At 42.3% G+C, this 27903-nt stretch overlaps 1 protein-coding gene across 5 annotated transcripts in view; it reads left to right on the top strand.

The window, feature by feature from the left end:
• Positions 1-27903, top strand: part of MID1 (midline 1) — a 351369-nt gene that overhangs the window by 309177 nt on the left and 14289 nt on the right. For all 5 annotated transcript variants that reach the window (XM_005880810.2, XM_014528837.1, XM_014528836.1 and 2 more), the window contains 4 exons: positions 2698-2805; positions 9745-9893; positions 15044-15171; positions 21064-21207. In XM_005880810.2, the coding sequence (XP_005880872.1) occupies positions 2698-2805; positions 9745-9893; positions 15044-15171; positions 21064-21207 (529 nt within the window). The remainder of the gene's footprint in view (positions 1-2697; positions 2806-9744; positions 9894-15043; positions 15172-21063; positions 21208-27903) is intronic.

Genomic DNA, 27903 nt, shown 5'->3' with positions numbered 1-27903 from the left:
ATGGTACCCCCTCCCCCCCATCCCTCTACCCACCAACTGTGACACCAGCCGGGGCCCAGCCTGCGCAGCCCACCCCGCTCATCTCCCGGCCCCCTCCTTCCGTGTCCCCCCCACTCCCCAAGTGCCTGCAGATGGAGCGATACGTGATCCGGCCGCCGCCCATCCGCCCCCCACCCGACTCGCTGCCCCTGGACGACGGGGCGGCCCACGTCATGCACAGGAACATGTGGATGGCCGTCTTCAGCTACCTCAGCCACCAGGACCTGAGTGTCTGCATGCGGGTCTGCACCACCTGGAACCGCTGGTGCTGTGATAGGCGGTTATGGGCCCGCATCGACCTGAACCACTGCAGGCCCATCACGCCCCTGATGCTGAGCGGCATCATCCGGCGCCAGCCCGTCTCCCTGGACCTCAGCTGGACCAATATCTCCAAGATCCAGCTGAGCTGGCTCATCCGCCGTTTGCCAGGGCTCCGAGACTTGGTGCTGGCAGGCTGCTCGTGGATCGCGGTCTCGGCCCTCTGTACCTCCGGTTGTCCGTTGCTCCGGACCCTGGATGTCCAGTGGGTCGAAGGGCTGAAGGATCCCCAGATGCGGCATCTCCTGTCTCCGCCCACAGATAACAGGCCAGGTCAGATGGACCATCGGAGCAAGCTCCGCAACGTCGTGGAACTGCGTCTTGCGGGCCTGGACATCACCGACGCCTCCCTGCGGCTCATCAGCCGCCAGCTGCCCCTGCTCGCCAAGCTCCACCTGAGTTACTGTAACCACGTGACTGACCAGTCCATCAACCTGCTCACTGCAGTGGGCACCACCACCCGGGACTCCTTAACAGAAATCAACTTGTCAGACTGCAATAAGGTCACTGACCAATGCCTGTCCTTCTTCAAACGCTGTGGAAACATCTGTCATATTGACCTGAGGTACTGCCAGCAGGTCACCAAGGCAGGCTGTGAGCGGTTCATCGCTGAAATGTCTGTGAGTGTCCGGTTCGGGCAAGTGGAAGAAAAACTCCTGCAAAAACTGAGTTAGTCCAAGGACTAGTGTGTAAATACGGGGTGGGTGGGGGGAGGGAAAAACACTTTCCAGAAACGAGGGCTTTTCTTTTCAATTTGAAACTTGGAACAACAGACCACGGGATGATCCCATTTGGCAAGTCTTGCCAAGGCAATGCCGATCCACCACCCGTTTGGGGGATGAGTGATCCGGACATTTGGGTTATTATGAATAGTAAGTGCACTGCTTTCTGGACCATTTCTAAGGCGGCCTTTACCAAGAAGACATTCCTGTTGGAGAGGAGGAGGAATTTTGGAGAAATTCTTTTACTGAAAGAACTTAGGAGTTTACTGAAGCATGAACTTAGGAGTTTATCTGTTTTTGTGTGTGGGGTTGTTTTTTTTTGTGGTGGTGTTTTGTTCTGGACACCTCATTCCTTGCAACGCCAGGGTTTTGGTGTCAACATGAAGTGGACAACACATCTGCGGTCTTGACATATTTTGCTTGGTTTTGTTACATCTTACAATATGAGGAATCATTTTTGTACAAATTGTTTCAAAGTTATTTATGCAAGGTGTGACTGCATACCAGTGTTTTTATTGTTTTGTGATTGCCAACTTTCCTGGTTTCCTTAAGGTAGGCGGGAACTTGCCCTGGACTTCATCAACACAAATACCCCATCTAGACATGTGCCCAGACCTGGCAGAGCAGGCCGAGACCTTCCGGTTAAAGCATGTTTACCTGGAGGCGGAGAGCCTGCTTTGGACATTAAGAAATTACATAAGCATGTTGTGCATATATGTAAAGTGTAGTGGAAATGAGATATGTTGCCAAGGTGCCCCTGTATAGAATTCACCCTTTTCTCAAAAATTTTAAAATGGAACTTCAGCCTTTGCACTCAGGAGGGTTTGCTCCAGCATGAACTCTTGGACTCTACATAGATCTAATTTATACGGTGAGTCAAGAAGTAGAATAAATGACCCAATGTGGCCTTTCTTTTCCTTTTCTCTGTCCTTTCAAGTGTGAGCAGAGTTCTCTTTTCCGGTTTATAACATGGCTATTTCCAATTGTAAAGATATGCATTCATAAGTGCCATAGTTGTTTGGTGGTGTTTTCCTAGACCTAGACTTTCCCGACTCGGTTTTACCTTTGTTGAATTTGTATAAACAATTGTACAAAAAAAAAAGTATAGTGATTAAATACAAAGTTGATATCTGTGCTTAAGGGAAAAGTTAAATGAATGTATTTAATCTTGCTACCTTGCTTTTGGAAAATTTGTCCAAAAGATACTGATAGTAATCTGTCCTCCATAAATGACTAATATTCATTTTTAAAACGTACTTTTGGTTGACAGGCTAAAATTATACTTTCATTCAAAATATAAAAGCAGGCGTTGCAAATATATTTCAAGTGTCAATTTCTAACTAATTGGTAATAGCTATGTACATGTCGTGTTCAGAGATTTTGAGGCTGAGTCTGGCTTAGGAGAAAGACTGCTATCATTGGATAATAATTTTTCCAGGAATGCTAGATGGGAAGTGAACATGTAAGTCCTTATGTTTGTCTTCCCTGCATATTGGAAGAAGTTTTAACATTTAAATATCTTTTCAGCAATTACCAAAACATACTAGCCTACATTAAAAAGAGCATTTGCTTAAAAACAAAGGCCAAATCAATGCTTACCATTTTATCTATCCTGTAGGTCAATGCATCACGTCAAGAAGCCAAATTGATGGAGGAGTGTGATCTTCTTATTGAGATCATTCAGCAAAGAAGACAAATTATTGGAACCAAGATCAAAGAAGGGAAGGTATGATTTCTAGGGCAGAAGATTTCATATTCTCTGGCTGGAGAAAATATCATACTTCTATGCACTTTAGTAGCTTAAGAAATATTGAATATCTCCTTGTTCTCTATTTTCTATAATCTCCTTGTTAGTCTTTAAGACCTAGTTCAAAGCCCCTCATTTGGCCATTTTTTTCTCCACCCCTTTCTTTGTATTATCATGGTCTCCTATGCACACCCAACTCTAGGAGGCAGCATGAAGCTCTGGTCTATTATGGCCACTGTTTCCCATCTCTTTCCATAGAGGAAAAGTTCATTTCATATTTATTGCTAGGTCCTAGCAATGAACACAGTATTAAATAAATGTTTAAATGAATCAGACATTATACATATGTAAAAAGTAGAAGTGCTTGCTCATGTCCTCGAGGGAATTTAGGTATGTATAATTTCATGGTGGCAAAACGCCTATAGTTTCACTATATCACATACCCCTTTGTGGATATGTTAATAGCATTTCTTTCTAATGTTTGATATTTAGTTTTTTGTGTGTTTTTTAGATCTTTATTGTTTGCATATTTAAATTTCCTATGGTTTTACAGTAACCTATATTCAAAAAGCATTTTACACATTTATATTATATTCTTTATGACCACTTTCTTTACTTTTTTTATTTTATTGTTTAAAGTATTACCAAAAGTAGTACATATGTCTCCTTTTTCCTCCATTGGTTATGCTTATATACGTGCATACAAGTCCTTTGGTTGATCCCTTACCTCCCCCGCAAACCTCCCCAGCCTTCCCGCTGTAGTTTGACAGTCTGTTCGATGCTTTTCTTATTTATTCAAAATTAATTCAGAAACCATTGGTAACTTTAAAATCATCACTTTCTTTTAAAATTACTTATATTTATATTGAAATACTTATGATCCATTTTATTTTACCCATTTCTCTGCCACCCTCAAAAGACAATATTGTAAATATTTAAGATAGAAACATTCATTCAAGATACAACAGATTCATGAATTTCTTTTATTATTGCTCATAATAAAATGCGTATAATTAAATCAAATTAGCAAGTGTTGAGTAGTACACAGAGATTACAATAGCCAATGTTGTGTTCTGTTTTCTACAGAATTTTAAAGGTACTTTTAATATTACCTAATGTTTAGATTACTTTTCCTATATAGATTGAAAAATACTTCTACATATACCTTGTGATGGTGATCAGAAAAGTCGAAGTCAAATCAAAGCAAATCGTTGTTGAAGCTGTTACAGTGAATTAACAAATGAATATGTAATTGTTCTCCGGCCAAAGACTGACTCAGATGTGTAGAGAAGCTGCTTTCCCCACATACAAATTGTACAACTTAGAAGGGCAGCTGAGTATCAGGCCAGAACCCTTACAGGATACATTTCCTCTTCCATCATCATGCACCACATGTCTGTGTCTCTTAATACCTGACGTCTTCCAGGTTCTCAGACACGTGACTCCTGAAATGCAGCTGTAATTAATTATTCATCTGCATATGGAAGGTAATTTGTTGCCTTTACCTGGTCGTGTGCAGGGACCAGCTCTCAATGCTCATATTCGTTTCTTATTGCTGCTGTAACAGATAACCATAAACTTGATGGCTTGGAACAGCACAGATTTATTATCTGTTCTTCTAGAGATCAGAAGTTCAAAATCAGTCTCATTGGGCTAAAGTCAAGATTTTGGCAGTGCTGTTTCTTTCTGTAGGTTCTGGGGCAGAATCCACTTCTTGCTTTTCCTGCTTTTAGAGGCCACGCACATTCCTTGGCTCATGGCTTCTTCATCATATCATTCTGACCTTTGCTTCCATCCTCAAATCTCTTTCTCTGACCCTGACTCTCCTGGTTCTTTTAGAACAGTGGTTCTCACCCTTCTGGCCCTTTAAATACAGTTCCTCATGTTGTGACCCAACCGTAAAATGATTTTCGTAGTTCCTCATGTTGTGACCCAACCATAAAATTATTTTTGTTGCTACTTCATAACTGTAATGTTGCTACTGTTATGAATCGTAACGTAAATATCTGATATGCAGGATGGTCTTAGGCGACCCCTGTGAAAGGGTCGTTCGACCGCCAAAGGGGTCGCGACCCACAGGTTGAGAACCGCTGTTTTATAAGGACCCTTATAATTCCATTGGAATCACCCAGATAATCCACTAATATGATCAGAATATTGAGATTTGGTAAAGCTGGTACTGTGTACAGGAAAGTTGATCGTATTCCTTTTTAAACTGAAATGTATCACTTTTTAAAAAGTGCATATTTGCTCATGGACATTATCTCAGAGGGAAATATTAGAAAGCAAATGTTACCTGGAAAAGATCAGTGCCTGGTTGAGCTTTCTCTTGAGTTACTTGGCACATGACCAAGGACTGGTTGATCCCAAACCCCAGAATTCACAGTGGCTGAGTCCCTGGCCAGGGCATGTGGTATCAGTTATGTTTTGAAGAAAAGAAGAGCTGGGCAGAGAGGGTGAGTATGGCTTTGGTGCCCTGTGAGGATGCCCAGGGTGGTGGCTGGACAGGCTGAGGACACTGAATCTAGAGAAGGGACAGCACCTGGAATTGGGTAGCTGGAGATAGAACTGGCGGAATCGTGGAGACCACAAAGGTGAATTTCACCTACTTGGTGAGTGCCTCCATCATCTTTGGTGCCAATCACAAAGCCATTAGGCCTGGTGGGCATAAGCTCACCACAAATCCTCGCACCGGGGAGGTTGCCACGCTGGCAATGTTGTTGCACATTAGTACATACTGGTCATTCCTGTTCTCAGAACATGGTGCATTCTTTGAAATAAATAGCTCAACAGCCTTTATACTTAGATGAACTGCATGAGGGTCTCGAGCCATGAGACACCCTGGGAAAGAATTGTCTTATTTCTTCAGTAGTAGGGGATACATTTCATATCAACACATGAAAAGCTGATGGAAAATTCCAGATTAAGCAAAATATGCATTTTATGTTCACAGATCTAAGATAGAAGGTCGCAGCTAAAGAGAAAACGGGTCCTTCTCTTCACTGCTTTTATGTACTCTAACTCCCCAAAATTTAAGATGATTAACTTGGACTAAATGTTCAGGCTTTTCTGAAGCCTTACAGAAATGCTGAGTACGGACTTCATTGTCGGCTCAAATACTTGTGTCAATCGAGGATCAATTATTTGGCCATAGCAATATTGGGATAGGAATCCTACACACATATATAAGCGTTTAAAATACATTTAAAGAAAAATCAAGGACTACTTTTAAAAGCATATTTAAGGTAATAATAAACAACCAATAAAATGACATAAATAGGTCTATGTCCCCACTAAAAGGACATTCCAACAGAGAATATTTCCATGATGAGTATGGAATGATTTCCAAAAATTCACTGTGGCAATCACACTGCCCCAACAGTGCCAACTCAGAAAAGTTTCTCCTGCAGCAGTGATACATACATACATACAGAGAATCTTATGTATTAGTATCTAGTTATTTCTTTTAAAAAATTTCACCCTGGCCAGGGTGGCTCAGTTGGTTGGGCATCGTCCCATGCACCAAAAGGTTGCCGGTTCAATTCCCAGTCAGAGCACATGCCTGGGTTGCAGATTCAATCCCCGGTAGAGGGAATGCAGGAGGCAACTGATCAATATTTCTCTCTCACATCAATGTCTCTCTCTCTCCCTCTCCCTTCCTCTCTCTTTAAAAGTCAATAGAAATCTTTTTTTTTTTACAAAATCATATTTCATTTTGTCAGATTTTTCAAATAATACATTAAAAAGTGGTTTATAATGAAGAAATGAGTATTTTGCTAAATGCTCAGTGTCTGATTCTGAAGTGCTGTACCATGTAGGACAGTGTTTCACCGAGTGTGGTGCAAATCAGTGCCATCTGATCAGAATCATTGAAGTCAGCAAACTTTTTTTGTAAAGGTACAAGCCAGATTATAACTATTTTAGGCTTTGCCATATGGTCTCTGTTGCAACAGCTCACCTCTGCCCAAAGTTGTAGTGTGAAGTCAGCCATAGATTCAAAAATGAATGAATGTGGCAGTGTGCCAATAAAAGTTTATTTATACAAATAGGGTTCGTGCTGGATATGGCCCACAGACCATAGTTTGGGAACACCCAACTTAGAACAATGGTTTTCTCTTTTCTTTTTTTAAATGAAACCTATAGTAAGAAATACATGTGACATCAAATTCAGCATAGACAAGCAATAACAAAAAAAGGTTTTCTAAAACATAACTTGCCCTTTCTACCAGAAATGCACTCTGCTACTTTTTTTTCTCCTCCCCTCTCCTCTTCTATTTAGTTTTTTTTTAATGCTAGCCCTGAGCATACTAATGATTCATCACCTACAGTTCAAAAAGCTTTCATTGCTTGTTAAAATGCTGATTCCTGCTGCTCTGCCAATTACAGCTCCTTACCTAGGACATTGGAGAGGGACTGCAAACAACTCATTTTTCCTTTAAAAAAATCCCCAGCTGATTCTTGTGCACACTGGGCTTGAAAAGTTCCAGTCTGGTCTATTGGATGGAATTGTACACTGAACTAAAATTAAAATTATGCCAACAATTGTTTTCTGTAAAACATTCCCATATTTTCAAAGGAGGCTCTTATTTTGGCTTGCTTCAACTTATGCATGATTTAAGGCTTCTTTTCTTTTCCACTTATGTCACTTTTCATTTCCAGTATCATGACTGAAGAAAAGAAAGAAGAAAATGGAGTTCAAGCATTGTTACATGTGTGAACTGTGTGGTCACTAATAGGCATGCCAAAAGGATAAGTGATTGACATGAAGTTATTCTAAGGGAATATTTTGACTTTCTTTTTCTTTTGTTAGGATTGTATTAAACATCTTCAGTTCTGCCATATAATTGAAAGCATTCTTTATGTTGTATAATTAAATATTCCATGTACTTGCTTTATTCTAGGGCAGTGATGGCAAACCTGTGACACGCGTGTCAGAGGTGACACGCGAACTCATTTTTTGGTTGATTTCTCTTTGTTAAATGGCATTTAAATACATAAAATAAATATCAAAAATATAAATCTTTGTTTTACTATGGTTGCAAATATCAAAAAATTTCTCTATGTGACACGGCACCAGAGTTAAGTTAGGGTTTTTCAAAATGCTGACACGCCGAGCTCAAAAGGTTCGCCATCACTGTTCTAGGGACTTGAAGTCATTTTTCCTTCCTCTGACATTTTCTCATGGACATGTTCTCATATCTGGAATTAGACTCTGGCTTTCTTAGCTTTACCTCTGGATATAATGATGTTAGAAGCTCAGTTCTCCTTGGTGTAAAATGAGTGTTCTTGCATTCAACTAATGAACACAGTTCATCTACTGCAGGTGGCCACTATAATCATAATGAGGGAAGTCTTCTACCAGGTTTGAGATCACATCTTGGTTGCCCCAAAGTTTGGACACTTCTTTCCTTAAATCTTTACTTTCAAGAACTTCTCTCACTCTGGCCTGAAATCTTGTGGCCGCTGCCTCTCCATTCAGCATTCATTTCCTCTGTTTTCCGTAGTGCGACAGAGCTGGAATTGGACGTTCCTCGGAGGCCCCCAGCTCTGACACCCCCTTCCTTCCTTTCCTTCGATTAGACTTGCATGGGGATGATAACGATGACTTGGAGAAAGCAGGAATTTCTTGGAGTGAGCAGGAATTCTGGAGGGAGCCTGAGCCAGCCTTGTCTGCAAGACAGATGACCCGGCCTCCTCCCTAGCCTTTCACCCGGGGCTGTTTTCCATTCCGGAATGATCGGAAAGCCAGCCAAGACCTGGCCCCGGCTGTGTGGACTGGGGCACTAGGCACCCGGCAATTCCAATTAGCGGTCTAATTTTATCTTGGCTTCTGGCCAGAGGGCTTCATCTCGCAGCACATTGCCAACGCCAGAGCCAATGGTCAAGTGGGTTATGGTGGACTTATCTTGGCCTGCCCCAGAGGTGATGGTCAATTACGTTGGAGGGTCCTTTTCAAGTAAGACAGAATCGGGGGTTGGAATGAAGGCTGGAACCAAGCGTGCGTTTTTATCCCGACTGGGAAATGCTTATCAAAACAGTTCTTAGTTATCAAGTGAGCACGAAGTGCCTGGAAATGACGTTCCCAGGGAGGGGAAATGGCCCAGCTGTGCTTTTTTTGGCTTTCTCTCATCTGCTCAACAGGAAAAATATTAATCAATTGAAAAAATGCTCACTTTCTGTTCATTTAACTCGTGAGTTTTAGATAGTGTGGGGAACTCGTAATACCTAATGTTTTTATATCACAGTTTTATACCATGGGTTGCAAAGAACTTTTGACAAAATGGCTTTTACTGTACCATAGAGATGTGATGTTTTCTTGATGGCAGAGCTGAAAACGAAGACACAGTTCCAGCATGCTCTGCGATCTTACTGTAATGGTGTGTAGTAGTCACGGGAAGCGGCCTGGTGACCCTCGGTAACTTACCACTGAGCAACACCTTCCCCCCATCAACAGGGAAGCAATTCGCAATTCAGTGTTTCTTCATAAAACAAATTAGCAACACTTCTCCAAGGAGATAAAGAATATCTAAGACAGTGGTTCTCAACCTTCTGGCCCTTTAAATACAGTTCCTCATGTTGTGACCCAACCATAAAATGATTTTCGTTGCTACTTCATCACCATGTTGCTACTGTTAGGAATCGTCATGTCAATATCTGATATGCAGGATGGTCTTAGGTGACCCCTGTGAAAGGGCTGTTCGACCGCCAAAGGGGTCGCGACCCACAGGTTGAGAACCACTGATTAGAGCAGAGTCCCAGAACAGATCGCTGTATCTCCCTATCTCCCTAAGCCTACGTTTTGAACTTGTATTGAAGGATGGCTTACATACAACCAAATCCGCGCGTCAGAAGGGTCCAGCCGATGCACTTTCACTACACGAGGAGACTCGTGTAACGCTCTCCATGCTTCTCTCCAAGGTGATGAGGCTTCGCAAGCTGGCCCAGCAGATTGCCAACTGCAAACAGTGCATCGAGCGCTCGGCCTCCCTCATCTCCCAAGCGGAGCACTCGCTGAAGGAGAATGACCACGCGCGGTTCCTCCAGACGGCGAAGAATATCACTGAGAGGTGAGTGCGGGGCCGCTGGGAAGTTCGCTGCGGAGCTGTGTCTCGGGGGTGATTGGTTGGCCTTGCCCTCGCCTTGCTTTTGTTTTCATTTTCAAGGCTGAGTAGGGACAGAATAGACGCTTTGAGTTGCTTTGTTCCCACTGAAGATGCTTCCCTTTGACATGTCAGGGACTTTTCAGTAGCAGCCTGGAGTTCAGGGCCTTTGAAATAAGAGGCCACCAGTTCGAAAGAATAAAATCGGCCTGCTTTTGAAGGAGGGGGGGAGAACTTATGAGGGCACAAAAACAGCACGCATTGTGACTCTCAGACCTGATCTTATCATACTCTTGATAGTAAAGAATCAGGAAGAAGCAGAAACATAAAAGGGAATCTTTTCTTCCATTTCAAGGCTCATCTACTGAAGAAAAATGGGCCAGGTGTTCTCTGTTAGGCCTGTTCTATTTGGTTGAGAAGTTTCACCTCCTGAAAAGGTCAAGGCCAACTCACATGGGAGAGAAAGGACCAAACTGTCCACCTCATACCTTCCACTTTTAAAATACACTTTATTCCAGGATAGGAAACATAAAAATGATATCACGTGACTGTTCAGTTGGGCAGTAAACCTGGCGTGGTGAGTGCTCCTTCAGTGCGTGTACTTGATCGGCATAAACATTACTGACCTTCACTGGTGCCAGCACCTGTAGCCATCCCAGTGGAGCCCAAGCAAAGCACCTAACACCACCTTAGTGACATCTCCATAATCAGTGCAGATGGCCTTGACCTTTTATTCATTCTAATTTTCACAGTCAGCTGCCCCTTAGACAAAACAACCGAATCCTATTGCTAGAAGACGCCAGACAGCTCCTTCATGCTGGTCTTTCTCCCCGAGCAGGAGTCTGCAAACTTTTTCTGTAAAGGACCAGAGAGTAAATACTTTCAGCTGTGCTGATTATAAGGTCTCAGTCACTACTTAACTCTGCCGCTGTAGCCCTACAACAGCCTATATAGATAATATGGAAATGAACGGACGTGGCTGTGTTCCAGTAAACCATTTAAAAAACGGGGTACTGGGGGGTAATGTGGGGATAAGGACACATATTTAATAACCTCATCAATAAGACATTAAAAACAAAAACAGGCTAGATTCGGCCCACGGGCTGTACTTTGCCAACCCCTTGTCCAGGAAAAAAAAAAAATACCATCTTAGGACTTGAATTTCTTCAAGGAAGGAGAAAGAAAACTAACATTTATTGACCGGAATCGAACCTGGGACCCTTGCGTCTGCAGGCCGATGTTCTACCCATTGAGCCAAACCAGCTAGGGCTGATGCATGGTTTTTGAAGTGTGTTCTGCAGGGTGTTAATTGGCATTAAAACAACACCAAGGTCGAGGAGCCAAATGCATTTGGGAAATCCTGAGCTGACCAAAGTAGGCCATGTTCGGTTTCTGTGAGACCTCATCAGGTTTTACCACGGTAATGTGCCTTGTGGACTGCCCACCTGAGAGAGGCACAGTTAAGCACCGTTGGCAAGGGTTGGGCACAGAGGTGGGGATATTAGGCAGGAAGGGTAGAGCGTCTTCCCCTGGCACTGGCTGTTCGGCAGAAACCTGTGAGCAGTGTAGCTCTCGACATATCCACCTTCTGGAAAAGTAGCCCCATGTGACTGCTAGCAACTGAGTGTCATGGAGATTAGGGGCATCAGAGTAGACAGAAACAGGGAGTAATGTGCAGCTCCCCCCGCCCTCCCGTTAAGCATCAAGCTGTGACACTATGCCCTCATTTGCCCCGATACTGTAAAAGCTTAGTGCACATACCCACAGGCATGCACACACGTGCACTCACATACGTGCATGCGTGCGCGCGCGCGCACACACACACACACACACACACACACACAGTCATGAGTGTAAAAGGGAGGAATTGAGAAAGTGGCTTACACTGATGGCCCAGGTGGATTTTGGCAACTTATCTGAAAGGCCAGAAGATGGGCAACAAGGATTTGGGGAATAAAAACACAGCCTAAAATATTGAAATTGGCAGAGCTCCCCTTGGCCGTCACTCCAATTAAGAATTTGAAATTGTAGCCAAAGATAAATATCTTGCCTTCCATAAAAAAATGTGTTGGTGTTAAAAGCTGCAGTAATCTCCAAAGAGCCTTGCTGTCAGTCTTTGCCTCCCAGGCTTAGGAGCTTTCAGCCTTTCCATTCCCATTCCCCAAAGTTCCCACCATCAAGATGGCAGGCGTTTTTAACAGTGTCCCTGGACCGAAGCAGGCTTTATTTCATTGCGTGTGGCCCATAGAACCAGCAGGAGCTTAGGAAGGAAATCTATTTTGGATGAGCCTAAACAGAGGCTTCTGCCACTGGACAGAAAAAGTGCCAAAGCAAGATTATCTGTTGAGAGCAATTGAGATCCTCTAACCCAGCGGTTCTCAACCTGTGGGTTGCGACCCCTTTGGGGGTCGATCGACCCTTTCACAGGGGTCGCCTAAGACCAACCTGCAGATCAGATATTTCCATGACGATTCATAACAGTAGCAACGTTACAGTTAGGAAGTAGCAACGAAAATAATTTTATGGTTGGGTCACAACCTGAGGAACTGTATTTAAAGGGCCAGAAGGTTGAGAACCACTGCTAACCTGTTGAGCACAAGATCTGTGTTACGTGTGTATGTCAGGGAAACACAATAGAAAATTAGGCGCTTGTTTCATAATAACTCATTGCAATTCTCCCTACTGGACATCGTGACACAGAATCAATTGGGGTTTCACTTTGAATTTTCTATTTGAGGAGTTCAGTGGGCACTATAGCATTTCTTTGTCTTCATTTTATTTTTCAGTTAGAGTTTACATTCAGTATTATGTTGTATTAGTTTCAGGTGTAGAGCATTTCTTTTTTCCCCAAAAAAATACTTTTATTGATTTCAGAGAGGAAGGGAGGGAGGGAGGGAGGGAGGGAGAGAGAGAGAGAGAGAGAGAGAGAGAGAGAGAGAGAGAGAAACATCAATGATGAGAGAGAATCATTGATCATCTGCCTCCTGTACACCCCCACTGGGAATTGAGCCTGCAACCAGGCATGTGACCTTGGCAGAATCAAACCCGGGACCCTTCATCCGCAGGCTGACGCTCTATCCACTGAGCAAACCAGTTAGGGCTAGAGCATTTCTTTTTACTTTTCTGCATTGTTGCAAATTCTTTGGGCTCTTCAGTACATGGCATACTTTAAGGGCTTAGTAAGTATTTGTTGAACAACACTAGGATCTCTCTGAGTTTTAAGAAGTTTTTGTGTTTATGGGTCATAAGGAAAGCATTTTTTAAAATTATTTTTATTGATTTATTTAGAGAGGGGGAGAGAGAAACATCTATGTGCGAGCACAACATTGGCTGCCTCCTGCTTGCCTCCTACTAGAAATCGAACCCGCAACCCTATTGTGCACGGGCCGGCACCCAACCAACCGAGCCACAACAGCCAGGGCAGGAAGGCATTTTTTTAAATACAGTTAGACCATATCCCTTTATTCATTAGTTTAAATTAGCAGTTATGACCATATCCCTTTATTCATTAGTTTAAATTAGCAGTTAATAGTCACAATAATTAGTCCAATTCCCTTTGGGTGCAATATTTAGCAAACAAAATCACAACTGTTATTCATTGCTTCTTGGCAAAGGGGTAAGGTGGTGAGTGTAGATTCTTCACTCTCATTCATGCACTTAGAGCTCTTCTTGCAGATCGCAATGTCATTCTGATGATTTTTCCTCTACTTCTCTCCCACTACAGCACTGAAAAAGCGCCGGCGCGTTTTGAGCATTTCACAGGTGTAAATTTTTTTTATTGAGGTGAAATTCACATAACAGAATTAGCCATTTTTACATACGCGATTCAGTGGCATCTAGTCCATTCACAGTGTTCTACAATCACTGCCACTTATCAAGTTCCAAAATATTTTCATCACCCCATACCAGTGGTTGGCAAACTGCGGCCCCTTGAGTGTGGCTCTTCCACAAAATACCACGTGCGGGTGCGCACGTACAGTGCGATTGAAACTTCGTGGCCACACTCAAGGAGCCAAAGAGCCACATGTGGCTCGAGAGCCGCAGTTTGCCGACCACTGCCCCATAAACATGAGCAGTCACTCTACATTGCTGCCTTGCCCCAGCCCCTGGCAACCACCAGCCTACTTTTTATCTCTGGGTTTGCCAGTTGTGAACATTGATACTTACCTGTACCTTGCTGTTGGGCAGCGGTTCTCAACCTGTGGGTCGAGACCCCTTTGGTGATTGAACGACCTTTTCACAGGGGTCGCCTAAGACCATCGGAAAACACATATATAATTACATATTGTTTTTTGTGATTAATCACTATGCTTTCATTATGTTCAATTTGTAACAATGAACTGGGGGTCACCACAACATGAGGAACTGTATTAAAGGGTCGCGGCATTAGGAAGGTTGAGAACCACTGCTGTAGGGTTTATAAATGAGAAGTCTAACCTGCAACCCTAAGTGAAGAGGAGAAACAGTGCGTCCATTGAGGGGGTCTGTGAGAAAGCTCGTGAATATTTTCCATGCCATCTGCTGGGAATATGGTGCCAGAAAATGAATACAAGGAGAATGAAAATGAGCCAGACAAAAACTCCTTTTTTAATGTTTATTTTAGAGAGAGGCTAGTTATTGATTAAACTAATACAATATCTGGAAACATTCTTTTTTTCATCTGTACTTTGCCTTTTATGCAGTTTGAAATTTTGGTGACTCCTCTTTGAAGTGGAGCAGGGTCGAGTCTGAAAGGAACAAACAGTTTCCCAGGCAGATGTGTGAAGAAATGCCTGCAGCTATGTGCTTCTCACTGGGGTTAGATGTGATGGGGCCAGGCTGTTAAATACACAGCAACATGAAATATGAATATTCTTTCTCCTCCATGGGGAATTTCCCCCCCTCAATAGTAAAAAGGAATGGGAAGCCATTTCCGGTTCCCCTGCCTTTTCTTTAAGCTCGAGTTCATTTGTATTGTGTCTCTGTATTATGCTGGTTCCACGAATCTTTTTAAGGCTCAGGTGTAAAACAGCACTATTTTTAAATTATATTTCTTTTCTGTGATTTTTAAAAATCTTATGTAGGTATAGCGAAAGCCATCTTAACATTGCTAAACAGTTGTTTTGTTTAAATTACAGAGTCTCCATGGCAACTGCATCTTCCCAGGTTCTAATTCCTGAAATCAACCTCAATGACACATTTGACACCTTTGCCTTAGATTTTTCCCGAGAGAAGAAATTGCTAGAATGTCTGGATTACCTAACAGGTACTGTATTTCTGGGTGGTGGTTGTTTTATATTGTGTATATTCAGTGATCCCACACTTTGCCACCAGGTCAATTCCCTAAAAACCAGGGATACATGTAGGCTTCTGATTGAGGAATGGAGTCTAATAATCCCAGAAACAATTTCTGTCACTCTTTTTTTTTCCAATGAAAATGACATAGTCGGAGACTAATTGAGGCTACAGGAAAAAAGAGAATCTCCATCATTAAAAGCATACTTACACCATTCCCTTCACTCTTAGAGCATGGGTAAGGCAAATACAGTGGGGCCTTGACTTACAAGTGTCCCGACTAACGAGTTTTTCGAGATACGAGCCATCTCTCGGCAGATTTTTTGCTTTGAGTTTCGGGCTAAAATTCGGGTTACGAGCCAGCTTCAGATACCCCACCGCTAGTTGGCGCAGCGAACGTCACAGTGAACGCCACAACATCAGCCCAGCATCATGTGTCTCACTCGTTCACTTTTGATTTGACATACGAGTAATTTGAGTTACGAGCTCCGTCACGGAATGAATTAAAGTCGTAAGTCAAGGCCCCACTGTAATAGCCTTGTTGCTCATCAAAGAGATACGTAGGGAAACGTGGCTATTTTCCACTTCATGGCAGCAGGGCACCTGTCTCTTACAGTCCGTTGGCAGAGGAAAAAATGAAAGCTAACTCTGATAGCTAACATCACCCTGCCCCAACCCTTTGTATTCACAGCCCTGTCTAATCTTTGTAACATCAAATGGAGGTAGGTCATTATAACCCTCATTTTGCAAACAGTGGAGGTCATCCATCTTGCTGGAGGTCAGATAGCTAGGCGATAGCAGAAGCAGGTTTTGGCTTGGGTCTGTTCAGACTCCCAAGCCCTCTGCTCTTTCTAGTAAAAGACTACATTTCATCTTGCCAAGGTCACCGTGACAAACAGTTCCCCAAATTACGTTAGAATTCCTTGTGCCTTGTTTCAATCCTGTGCTTTCTGATAAGCATGCTATTGGGAAGTCCAGCTTAAAAACCCAAAGCAACAACAAGAAAGGAAAACCTCAGGCAACTCCTATTCCTAACCATGCTTCCAAATTTTTCTGTGCTGTTAACCTCTAAAGTGGGAGCTGAGAACACTGGCTGGGAGAACGTGGACTGTTTAGATGACCTTGTTTGTGTTAGCGGAAGCCACCCGTGCCTGTGGCTGCAGGAAGGCTCCGTGGATCTAGTGAGGCCAGATGTGCACTGAGCTCAGGCTGTGGAGTCCCCTGGGGACCACATCCCTAACGGCGTGGCACAGCATCTCCACTCCAATGCCATGTGTGCATGTTTACGGGAAGGCGGAGGAGAGAGGAAGCATTGTGTGGCGGTTGTTTTTACAGTCTGCACAGAAAGCAAGGAGTTCCGTATTCAAGGAGCGTTGTACCCAGAAGATCAGTTTTTTCTTTGCAAGGACCTGAGGCGCTGCTTTTAGGCTTTCTGCATTCACAAGGGAGAACAGTCAGCCCGCAAACTGTCTCTTATGTCATTCTTCTTTCAAACCATATCGCTCCTATTCAGGAAAGAAATCAACTCACAAAGCATTTACCAGGAAGAGCCAAACTTGGTTTCAAGTATTTATGAATGTAATGCTGTCCTTTTTTAACCTTTTATCTCTGAGATGTATCTAAACTAACGCTATCTCCTGGCACAGCGGTTCTCAACCTGTGGGTCGCGACCCTTTGGCGGTCGAACGACCCTTTCACAGGGGTCGCCTAAGACCATCCTGCAGATCAGATATTTACATGACAATTCATAATAGTAGCAACATGACAGTTATGAAGTGGCAAGGAAAATAATTTTATGGTTGAGTCACAACATGAGGAACTGTATTGAAAGGGCCAGAAGGTTGAGAACCACTGTCCTAGCACTTTATGCGATGATAAAAACATTATCTGTACTTTCCAATATGGTAGCTGCTAGCCACATGGGGCTATGGAAAACGTGAAATGTGGATAGTGAGTTTTTACTTTTATTTAATATTATTAAATTTAATTGAAATTTCAGAGTCACGTGTAGTTTGTGGCTAATGTATTAGACAGCCCAGGTCTAGTTAAAATTCTCTTTTGGTTAATATCATTTAGCAATGAGTGTAGTTGCAACAGGAAATCCAATTAACGGTGACTAGAGCCATCAAAGAGTGTTCATATCATGAAGCAGGAGGACAGAGGCATGTGCTCTAAGGCTGGGCAGAGTTCAGTGATGACCTCGGACTCCACACTTTCTCTTTTTCTGCTCTGCCACCTTCATTGTGTTGCTTTTGGCCCCATGATCGCAACAGGAGGACTCCGCCTCCAAGTATTATGCGCAAGTTAGAGACAAAAAGAGAGGGGCAGAGGGGAAATGATGACAAAAACTTCTGTCAGCCAAGAGTGTCTTTGTTTATCAGGAGAACAGAAAGTTTGTTCAGAAGACCCATCTAGCAAATTTCAGCTTGTGTCTTGTGGGCCAGAGCCATGTTGCAAGGTCATGTCCAAAGGCAGAAAAGACTGAAAAAATGTCTGGCTGGGCACATGGCCATTCTGCACAAAATCAGTGTTTTGTTGACAAGAGTATGTCCTCCCCATTTCTCAATAATTGTTTAATAGTATTTCAGTGATGTCTGCCCATTCTAATCTCTCTACGAATGCCAAAGTACTGATTAAAGGGGAACTAGCGAAAGTAGTTTGCACTGACTAGTAACATGCACATCATATATCATCCCGATGGCTGTTTATGCCAAACTACAGACCATATGGGGTACCTGCTATTATGCCTTCTTAGCTGTCAACCTCAAATACAAATTTGGCCCATTTCTAGACATAACATCAATTCTGGCCATAACATACGATGCTTGGTTGATATTGCCAAGTCCAAATAGTTTATCAGACATTTGTAAGCAGGAAATGAAGTGTTTGTGAAGTATTAGCCCGCCATTTCTTGTGTCCTGTTTATGAGAGAGGCAAGAAAATTCCAGTTCTGGTACCCATGCCATGAATATTGAAATTGGCAGCATGCTCCTGTTCTCATTGACAGTAAATTGGGTATTGACTTTTCAGGACATAGCCATTGGGTTTCTAATCAAAACAGGGTTAACCTGCCTGACTGTAAAAACAAGATTTTTCCCCCTAGACATGCCTCTAAGTGTTATGTCAAGTTAATAACCCAAAGAGGGGACATTTCCTCCCTGAGACAGCTACTGCCATGTGTCTCACAGCTACTTGCCCATTTTGGACATAAGTTTTCTTTACATTTAATCATATATTGCAATGCAGAAGGAACAAATTCTTTCCACAGTGGTTGATGGAGAAATAATTTGATGAACTATTTAGATTGTGGGAAAATAAGTATTTTTCCACTGATTCACGCAGGATGACCCCACAGTAACAGGGACCACATCTATACTAATCAAAGGGTAATATGCTAATTAGACCAGACATCTTCCGGATGTCCTTCCAGACAAAGCCACGGTGGCTGTGGCTGAGGCAGAGGCAATTAGGGACGATAGGCCTGTAGGGGAGCAGTTAGGGGCATCAGACCAGCAGGCAGAGGTGGTTAGGGGCGATCAGGCAGGCAGGCAGGCGAGTGGTTAGGAGCCAGTGGTCCCGGATTGTGTGCTCACTACCCAAAGCCAAGTCTTTTCACATCTCTATCCCCTCTTTGCCCACTTCCACCTGTCCCTACCCCCTTTCTCTCTGGCAGTCACTACCCTGTTGTCCATGTCTATGTGTCAGATATATTTTTTTAAATCTCTTCACCTAAATATTTCAGGTTGTACAGGACATATGGTTACAACTACTCAACCTTGCTGTTGCACAAAAGCAGCCATAGACAATACATAAATTAATGAGCCTGGCTATGTTCCAATGAAACTTTATTTACAAAACAGGCAGTGGGCCAGATTTGGCCAAAAGCCATCATTTGCCAACCCCTGATGTCAAATATTATTGCCCATGCAAAGCACTCACTGCCTAGTCTTTTTCTAGTTTTTGCTCACAAACTCTTCTCATAAAGCCAGTTACTGAAATCCATCCAGTAGAAGTCAACTTAAAATCATTATTTTGGTAGGATTTAGACTTCTCTGCTGCAGAATGTGTTTAAGACATAAAACAGCAGCCTTCTCCAGTGATAAAGTTAACCAAATGCCAAAGAATCATGTTTTCCTTGGGGAAGGGAAATGTACTTCTTCGATATGATGGATTGTTAGTCTTGTTCTTAATTTGAAAGATCACCTATAAATGAGAAGAAAATAGGGCCACATTAATACGTTTTTTTATAAGCCATCAAAACATCTAGTGGAAGAAAATTTTTAAACAATTCTTTGGGTTACCTGTTAAGGGATAACAAACTCCAGTATTTTTCCATTTGGATACAGTTTTAAATATAAAAATGTATTATGGAATTGTACACTTGAAACCTATATAATTTTATTTGTCTGCAGACTGAGCAGGGTCCCTCCGGCAGGTGGGGTCCCTCGGCCTGGCCTGCAGGGATTGGGCTGAAATCGGCTCTCCAACATCCCCTGAGGGGTCCTGGAGTGCAAGAGGACACTCTGCAAAGTTGCTGTCGCTCGGCAGCTCCTGCATTAAGCATCTGCCCCCTGGTGGTCATTGTGTGTTATAGCTACCGGCTGGTCAGCCAGTCGGTCGGTCGCTTAGGCGTTACCCCAGTATTGTTTGTTTAACCTCTAAACATGATTTCATCTATATATAGATGTTACCCCAATACATTCAATAAAAATTAAAAATAATATACTAATAATAGTGGAGTTCGTAGCTACCCTTTCCACACTAGGCATAATATTTACTTTTTTTAAAAAAAATTTAAGTTGATTGGGGTGACATAATATTTACTTTTGAACTGAGATTAATCTGCTTTATCAAGTTAGGGAATTCTTTCATTTATGTTTTATTACAATTTTTAAAAAATATGTGGCATTACGTAGCTCAGAGGTTGGCAAACTTTGGCTCACAGGCCAAATCTGGTCCTCACTTGTGTATTTTTTTGTTGTTGTTTCTTTCATTTTTTTTTCTCAATTGTTTTTATAAATGATGTTTGACTGGAACATGTCCATGTCCATTTCAGTACAAATTGGCTGCTTTCATTATGCTAAGGCAGAGTTAAGTTGTTGCAACAGAGCCCACAAAGCCTAAAATACTTACCATCTAACCCTTTACAAAAGAAATTTACCATCCCTCTAATATAGATGAAACTAGAGGCCTGGTGCACGAAAATTCGTGCACTTGGGGGGGTCCCTCAGCCCGGCCTGTGCCCTCTTGCAGTCCAGGAGCCCTTGGGGGATGTTCAACTGACGGCTTAGGCCCGCTCCCCACAGGGAACGGGCCTAAGCCACAGTCTGGCCTCCCTCTGTGGGAGGTGACTGGTAGGTAGATTGGGGGCCGGCTGGTGGCCAGCAAGCGGCTGGCCCTGCCCCCCATTGCCCCGCTGCCACCCCCTCCTGGAACCCGCCTTGGCTGGCCTGGGGCCGCCCACTCGCCGGCCACGCCCCCCCACCAACCGGTCGTTCCACCATTTGGTCTATTTGCAAATTACACTTTTATTATATAGGATATCAAAAGTTTATCTTCTTTACTTTTTGTTTAATACTTTTTGTTTTCCTTCATGGATGAGAGAGTATTGTTTGTTTAACCTCTAAACATGATTTCAGAATAAATAGAGATAAGTCCATGCTGGCAGGTTGAAGTCACACTACCCATTAAAAGTCACACTGATAACAGACCAACCAAATGTCGTTTGAGTTGGGGTCAACATCTCGAGGACAGGAGTCCTGACGGAGCTATTTAGAAAGGCCTGCTTTGACTGTCAAACATCTCTGAAATGTATCCCAGAGTTGAATGCTTCTCCATTGATGACCATTCTTGATGCCCACAGCTCCCAACCCTCCCACAATTAGAGAAGAGCTCTGCACGGCTTCCTATGACACCATCACTGTTCACTGGACGTCCGATGATGAATTCAGTGTGGTCTCCTATGAGCTCCAGTACACCATATTCACCGGGCAAGCCAACGTTGTCAGTGAGTATCAAACGCCCTAGTGATTTCTCTGGTATCTGTTTTCTGGTAAATTCTATTTCTGAATTTAAACATCAAGGGAAGATAAGGAAAGAAACAATGCACAATATTTATTGGCTTGTTTTTCCTAACCAAGAAAATGATAGCACTAAGTTGTACTGTACTAGTAAAAATAACTGGCCAAATAGCGTTGAAAATTTATGATCTCTAGCACACTACATGGGTGAATCTTAAGTGGGAAACAAAAGAATATACGCAGCATGATTCTACTTACACATCCATAACTTAAAAATAAACTGTTTTGTTTAGAGATGCATGCATACGTGTAAAAACTATAAATAAATGTCAGGATGATGGCTACCTTTGGGATGGGAGGGGAGTGGCACCATTGGGAGGAAATACATGGGGGATCATGGGGTTAACAGCACTGTCTGGCTATATTCTGGTTATTTCATGGGTATATCATACATTTAATTTGATGTACTTTTCTGAGTGTTATTTCACAGTTTTTAAAAAAGGATTTAATAAAATGAACAGCTAAAGAGCACCAGCTACCTGGGCCCATTCGGAGACCAGGGCCATCATTTAAAATCCCCCCCCCCCCCACCTGGGAAGAATTTCAGACCTTACGTGAAACACAGAGAGGCTCCTCTCTCACTGGGGCCCGTGAGCTATTTGATATCAGGGATAGTTCACTGCTCTCACGGAGCAGTAGCTGGCCAGAAAGGTGATAATGGAAGAAACACTCCTCCCGCCCTCAGAGTTATTTAAATTGACCTGAGTCAATGGCAAAGGACCAGAAGAATGGACTTTTCAGGGGAGCAGGTTTGAAACTTCTTTAGCAAATAAAAATAGAAACATGTCCAAGTAGAATAAAATAGAAGTAACTTTTCAACCAAGAAATGTTTTGAATAAATCCACATCAGCTTAATGTGCTCTTACTGTATAAACCTATTCTCTCTTTACACTGTTCTTTCCTAGCACAAGTAAATCTGAGGCATGTGATGCTTAAAATAGAAATTTGATTTAGGATTAGTTAAAAGGGAGATGCCGAAAGACCCCGCTTCTAAAGGACTAAAGTAGAAATGACCCATACCAACAAATGGTTCCCGCTGTCTTCCTCGTATCCCCCCTTTCCAGCTTCCCCTCCTCAACCCTCTGCCCTTCTGCTCCCTAATTGGCCTACCTTGGAAGCTTTTATGAAAATGTTACCAGAGATTGTATCAAACATTCATTTAAAAAAGATGAAATTCAAAAGATAGTCAGAAATTCCAAGACAATCAGAAAAGGACAGCATGAAGGTGTGAGAAGAGCAGATAGAAAATGGAGGGGCCCTAGTTGGTTTGGCTCAGTGGATAGAGTGTCGGCCTGTGGACTGAAGGGTCCCGGGTTTGATTCCGATCAAGAGCACCTACCTCAGTTGCAGGCTCCTGGCCCTGGTCCAGGGCATGCCAGAGGCAACCAATTGATGTGTCTCTCTCACACCAGTGTTTCTCTCTGTCTCTCCCTCTCCCTTCCACTCTCTCTAAAAATCAATGGAGCCCTGACCTGTTTGGCTCAGTGGATAGAGCGTCGGCCTGCAGACTGAAGGGTCCTGGGTTCGATTCCGGTCAAGGGCGTGTGCCTTGGTTGCGGGCACATCCCCGGTGGGGGGTGTGGGGGAGGCAGCTGATCGATGTTCCTCTCTCATCGATGTTTCTGACTCTCTATCCTTCTCCCTTCCTCTCCGTAGAAAATCAAAATATATTTTTTAAAAAATCAATGGAAAAATATCCTCAGGTGAGGATTAAAAAAAGAAGAAAGGAAGGAAATGGAGGGATGATTTGTTGCCAAAAGTGAACTGGGATCAATAAGCATTGTGTCCAAAAAACAGAGTAGGCTCTGTGAAAGCACAAGAGGATTGATAGATGCACCATTTGTTGACGAGCGAATAATGTAACCAGAAAAAGAAACATTTGGAGTCATGTTATACCTAAAGGATGCTTCTTAGCCCACGAAGTAATGTTACAGTTCTCTGAATTTGTTTTTGCCTGATCCAGGAAAAATTACATCAGTTTTCTAATGCTGTGTAAGAAATTTTCCAAAACTTAGCAGCTTAAAATAACACCCATTTATTATTTCAGTTTCCATGGGTCAGGATTCTGGGCACAGTTTAACTGGCTCCATAAAGCTGAAAGCAAGCTATTGGCTGGGCCGCATTGTCATCTGGAGGTCCAATTAAAGAAGAATTCACTTCCTAGCTGCCTCAGGTTGTGGTCAGAATTGATTTCATTATTGTTGTGGAATTCATGGAAGTTTGCTTCTTCAAAGCCGAGAGCAAGAGCTTTGCTACTTCAACTCTCTCACCTCTAAACCCTTCTTTAAAGAGCTTGATCGATTAGCTTAGCCCTGCCCTGAATATTCTCGATTTGATTAACTCGGAGTCAACGGATTACATCTGCAAACTCCTTTCACCTTTGCCATATAACGTAATATTACTGGAATGATAGATAAGACATTTGTCCTTTGCCATATCTGTTGATTAGAAGCAGATCATAGGCCATGCCTACCCTCAAGGAGAGAGGATTATACAGAGTCATGAATAATATGGAGTGGGAGTTATGGAGGCCACACAAGGGCATGTCCATTATATCTCTCCTGAAATTTCTTGGATCAAATGACCATGGGCATTTAGACAGTACATATAGTCTTGGCCTGGACCGATGGGCCTTGTATCGGTTGGTTTTTGCTGAATAGCCCAGACCACAGAACCTAAATAGAGCAGAACAATTCATGTTTATTGCTTGTGCAGCTGGAATCAGCTGGGGGCAGCTAAGAGGTCCTGCTATTCTTGGTTAAGCTCCCTCGCATGTCAGGCTGATGATGGGAGCAACTCAACTGCTACACAGCTCTCTGCTGCCACTGAGCTCAAACATGTTCTCCTGGTGATTGCAGAGGTGAAGGTATAAGGACAGGCCCGATTGCACACGTGTTTTTCAAGCCCCTGTCTGTGGCATGCCATTGTCCAAGCAAGTCCCATGGATGAGCCCAAACGAAAGGAATATATCTATAGCTCAGTGGTTCTCAACCTTCTGGCCCTTTAAATACAGTTCCTCATGTTGTGACCCAACCATAAAATGATTTTTGTTGCTACTTCATAACTGTCATGTTGCTACTGTTATAAATTGTCATGGAAATATCTGATATGCAGGATGGTCTTAGGCGACCCCTGTGAAAGGGTTGTTTGACTGCCAAAGGGGTCGCGACCCACAGGTTGAGAACCTCTGCTATAGCTTGAAACTAGGAGTTTCTTAGATGGCTAAATGTGACTAACTTGACCTCCATGCTATTGACGTGGAAAATAATACCAAACAAGACTTATAAATGGAATAGATGAGAAAGGGCTGTGCGTACAGAAACCCAACAACAGCAACACTACTGAGCGCCATGAACTCAGAGCTTTATGCTGGGTGATTCTAGATAAGGTGTTTTATCCCTGGAAACCAGTTACCACAAGGAAATAACTGCAAATGGCTTAATGAAGATTAGGGACCTGCCTTATTTAACCACAGTGCCAGAAAGGCCCATTCTCCCAGGACAGGTGGAAAACAGTGACAGTGCAGGTGCGCATCTAACTGGAGTGCTCTCATCAGCTTGTTGGTATCGGGACTTGTTCATCTCTTTAATGCACATTAAACCAATGTAGTGATGTCCTGATCACAACAGAATCAAACTGCAAAAAAAAAAAGAATTTAAGTAAAAGGATAACTGAGAATCAAGCATTTTCAGATTACTTTCTGCTTTAATACTATACATATTTGTAGTAACTGCGGGAGACCCGGATGTGAATTCCATCTTTGGACCTCACTAGCTCTGTAATTTGGGGCAAATGATTTAACATCCTCTGAATGTTTTCTCATCTGTAAGAAGAAGTAATGTTTAACCTCACATGGTTGAGATAACAAAAGTAAAGGCCTTAGCTCTATATTTGCCACAACAGTATCACGTAGATATTCAAAGTTGTTTTCCTATAAAAATACAGACTATATTCATTCATTATTGCATTTTTAAAGGCTGATATTTCTGTGGTATGGTAAAGGTCAATAATGTAATTTGCCAGGATTATCTATATGATAGCATTTTACATGATCTTCATGTGAAAGGCCTTCCTTGAATGTTGTTTGACCATCTGCCCTATCATTTGGAGGAATATCCTTTGCAGATCTTATATTGAATGGCAAGATGTAATGTGGAACATCTGCTCCTTATGCCACTAGGAAATTTTATACTGTCTCTAGTTCATGAATCCTTCACTTGTCAGAATAAATTCTAGTTAATCCCCACAACTGACTTTAATGAAGGATAATTATATGATATCTATGGGGCTTTTTAATCTTATAAAAAGATCCCCACTAATCAAATTCATACATTCAAATGCAAACTTAATGACATTACTAATTTTTTACTTTTCATTTTTATTAACAGACTCATGATTACAAGTGTTAATGAATGTATTAACACATAGCTATGTATTTATTTTTACAATGTTGTCCATGATGTTTATGTAAAACTACTTTGAATGCATCATTTAAAATCTGAAATTAGTGCCTTTTAGCAGCAGCCTATTTTTTATTATTAGCAAAAGTCAAGAGATTCGTTTCTTCAATATTTTATGGCAAGTAAGTTATCTGTCTTTAATTTATTTTAGTCATTTTGAAAACAGTCATGAAAGTTATTAAACATGTACTATTTTTATAGAGAAAGAGGAAAAGAATGTTCACTTCTGTCCAATATGTTAGACAAAGGATGTTAGAAGCTAGTGTGTGGCCTCTCTGAAGGGTGTCCATATTGCATAATGTTTTATATATAATGTTTTATGGCAAGATGACAGTGTTATACAAGGCTATGAAATCCCCAGTGTCAGTACGATCTTGTAATGAGCAGCATTATGGACATGTTTCTGACTCCTTGTGAATGAGAAAACAATGTACCAAGTTGAAAAACTCAATTACATTTCATGATGGTTTAATTATCTTCCAAGTCCCATTGTTTTAATACTTCAAGTGGAATTGGAAACGGTGAATATTGGGATACCCTGCAAGATGATTGAAAGTGAATTTGGAGAAAAGTGAAGTTTCGGTCAGGATGGTTAGTGGGTGTTTCATAAAGCGATGAATAAAACCTGGTCCATAGACCTGACACAGTGGGGTATCGAGGCAGAGAAGTCTGGCGCTTGGCACCGTGTGCAGGAAGTTAAGCGATGCTGGCGCAAGACCAACGCTAAGCAACGCAATAATGGTGCACTCCAAGACATCCCACTTATCCCATCCCCCAATTGAAAGTGGTCATTGTTGCTTTCTTGGCATTTTTAATCAACTTCTCGATTATTACCTTGGCAATCGTGATCATAGAAAAGTAAACCGAAACAGTAATGGTTGTTAGCATTCATGAAACTACATTGTCCCAGGGTAAAGCTAGCCAATGTTACTACTTCATAAACATGTTGTTCTTTTCATATTCAAGGGGAAAAAATGAGTGACCTCTTAAAGTACTGAGGAGAGTCAGGGTCCCTGTTTTGGTTTGGAAAAGGTTCGTGCAACATTACATCTTTTTTTGTTGGGTTAAGACTTTGGCTTGGAGGCCAAGTTGCAGTTTGCAGCATTTCCAGACATCTGCTTTATGATGTTGCTGAAAGCAGTCCCCTACCACATTAAACCCAGCTTTGGGCTGTACAGTGATGTAAAGTTTATTGAAACATTTTTACATTTGCTTTCTTGGACCATAATAGTCATTTCGCTGTAACATATGCAATTAAACAGAAACAGTGTAAATGCAGTGACACTGATAGGATTCTCCTTGATTGCACTGAATGCTGTTATTGTTTGCATTTGGGCCTGAGTGCTGTTGACAAAGGTTTAGGAATAGGAGTGGATGGATAATCCTAGGCAATAGAAAAGCTCGTTGCTTTGTCTTGTTGCTACTGTAATATTATTATTAAATATCTAAAGTGAGTTACAGGCTTCTTGGGGCCCAGAGCTCACAGTTCAAAATGGCCCTTCTTTGCTTGGATCAAAAATCTACTACTTGGCTGTGGCACTATCCAGAAGTATTGAGTTTATTACAGCTATGTTGGAGGAAAAGGTGAGAAATTAGCAAAAGTGATATGTGGTAAGGAAAGTCTCATGTTACTAAACTATTTGTGGACATTTTCCTGGGTCTTACACAAGTGAAACTTTGTGGGAAAACAGAGAGCTAAGAGTTGGGGAATTGGGGGTAGGGATAAGGGGGTAGGGGTAAGGGGTGGTGGATGGTGCCTTAGCTGCCCTGCTGTATCTCCAAACATGAGCACACACACACACACACACACACCCTCTTCTCTGAGCCGCACATTCTTTCCTTGCTTCATACTGGCTTTGTCAAATCTGGCAGACCTCCTGGTGAAAATGTTCCCGGTGGAAAAGTAAAGAGGTGATAGAAAATTCACAAAGTCAATTACAAAGTGTGTCTGAAAATATGGTACACCCAAGATACCAATCCCCTGAGAGGAATTTTCACAATTGGCAAAATACTTCTATGTTCTTCTCAACTGTGAGACTACCAGAGCAATGTTTAACTCAAAAGCTGGAGAAAGTATTGAGTAGGACTTAGACAGACTTCACGGGGTGTGAATACCTTGAAATGCAATGTAAATATTTGAGGGCTGGTATGGATATGCTTGCG

This window comes from Myotis brandtii, unplaced genomic scaffold (genome assembly GCF_000412655.1).
Source record: "Myotis brandtii unplaced genomic scaffold, ASM41265v1 scaffold655, whole genome shotgun sequence".
Taxonomy (NCBI): domain Eukaryota; kingdom Metazoa; phylum Chordata; class Mammalia; order Chiroptera; family Vespertilionidae; genus Myotis; species Myotis brandtii.
This window is presented reverse-complemented; position numbering and strand designations above follow the sequence as displayed.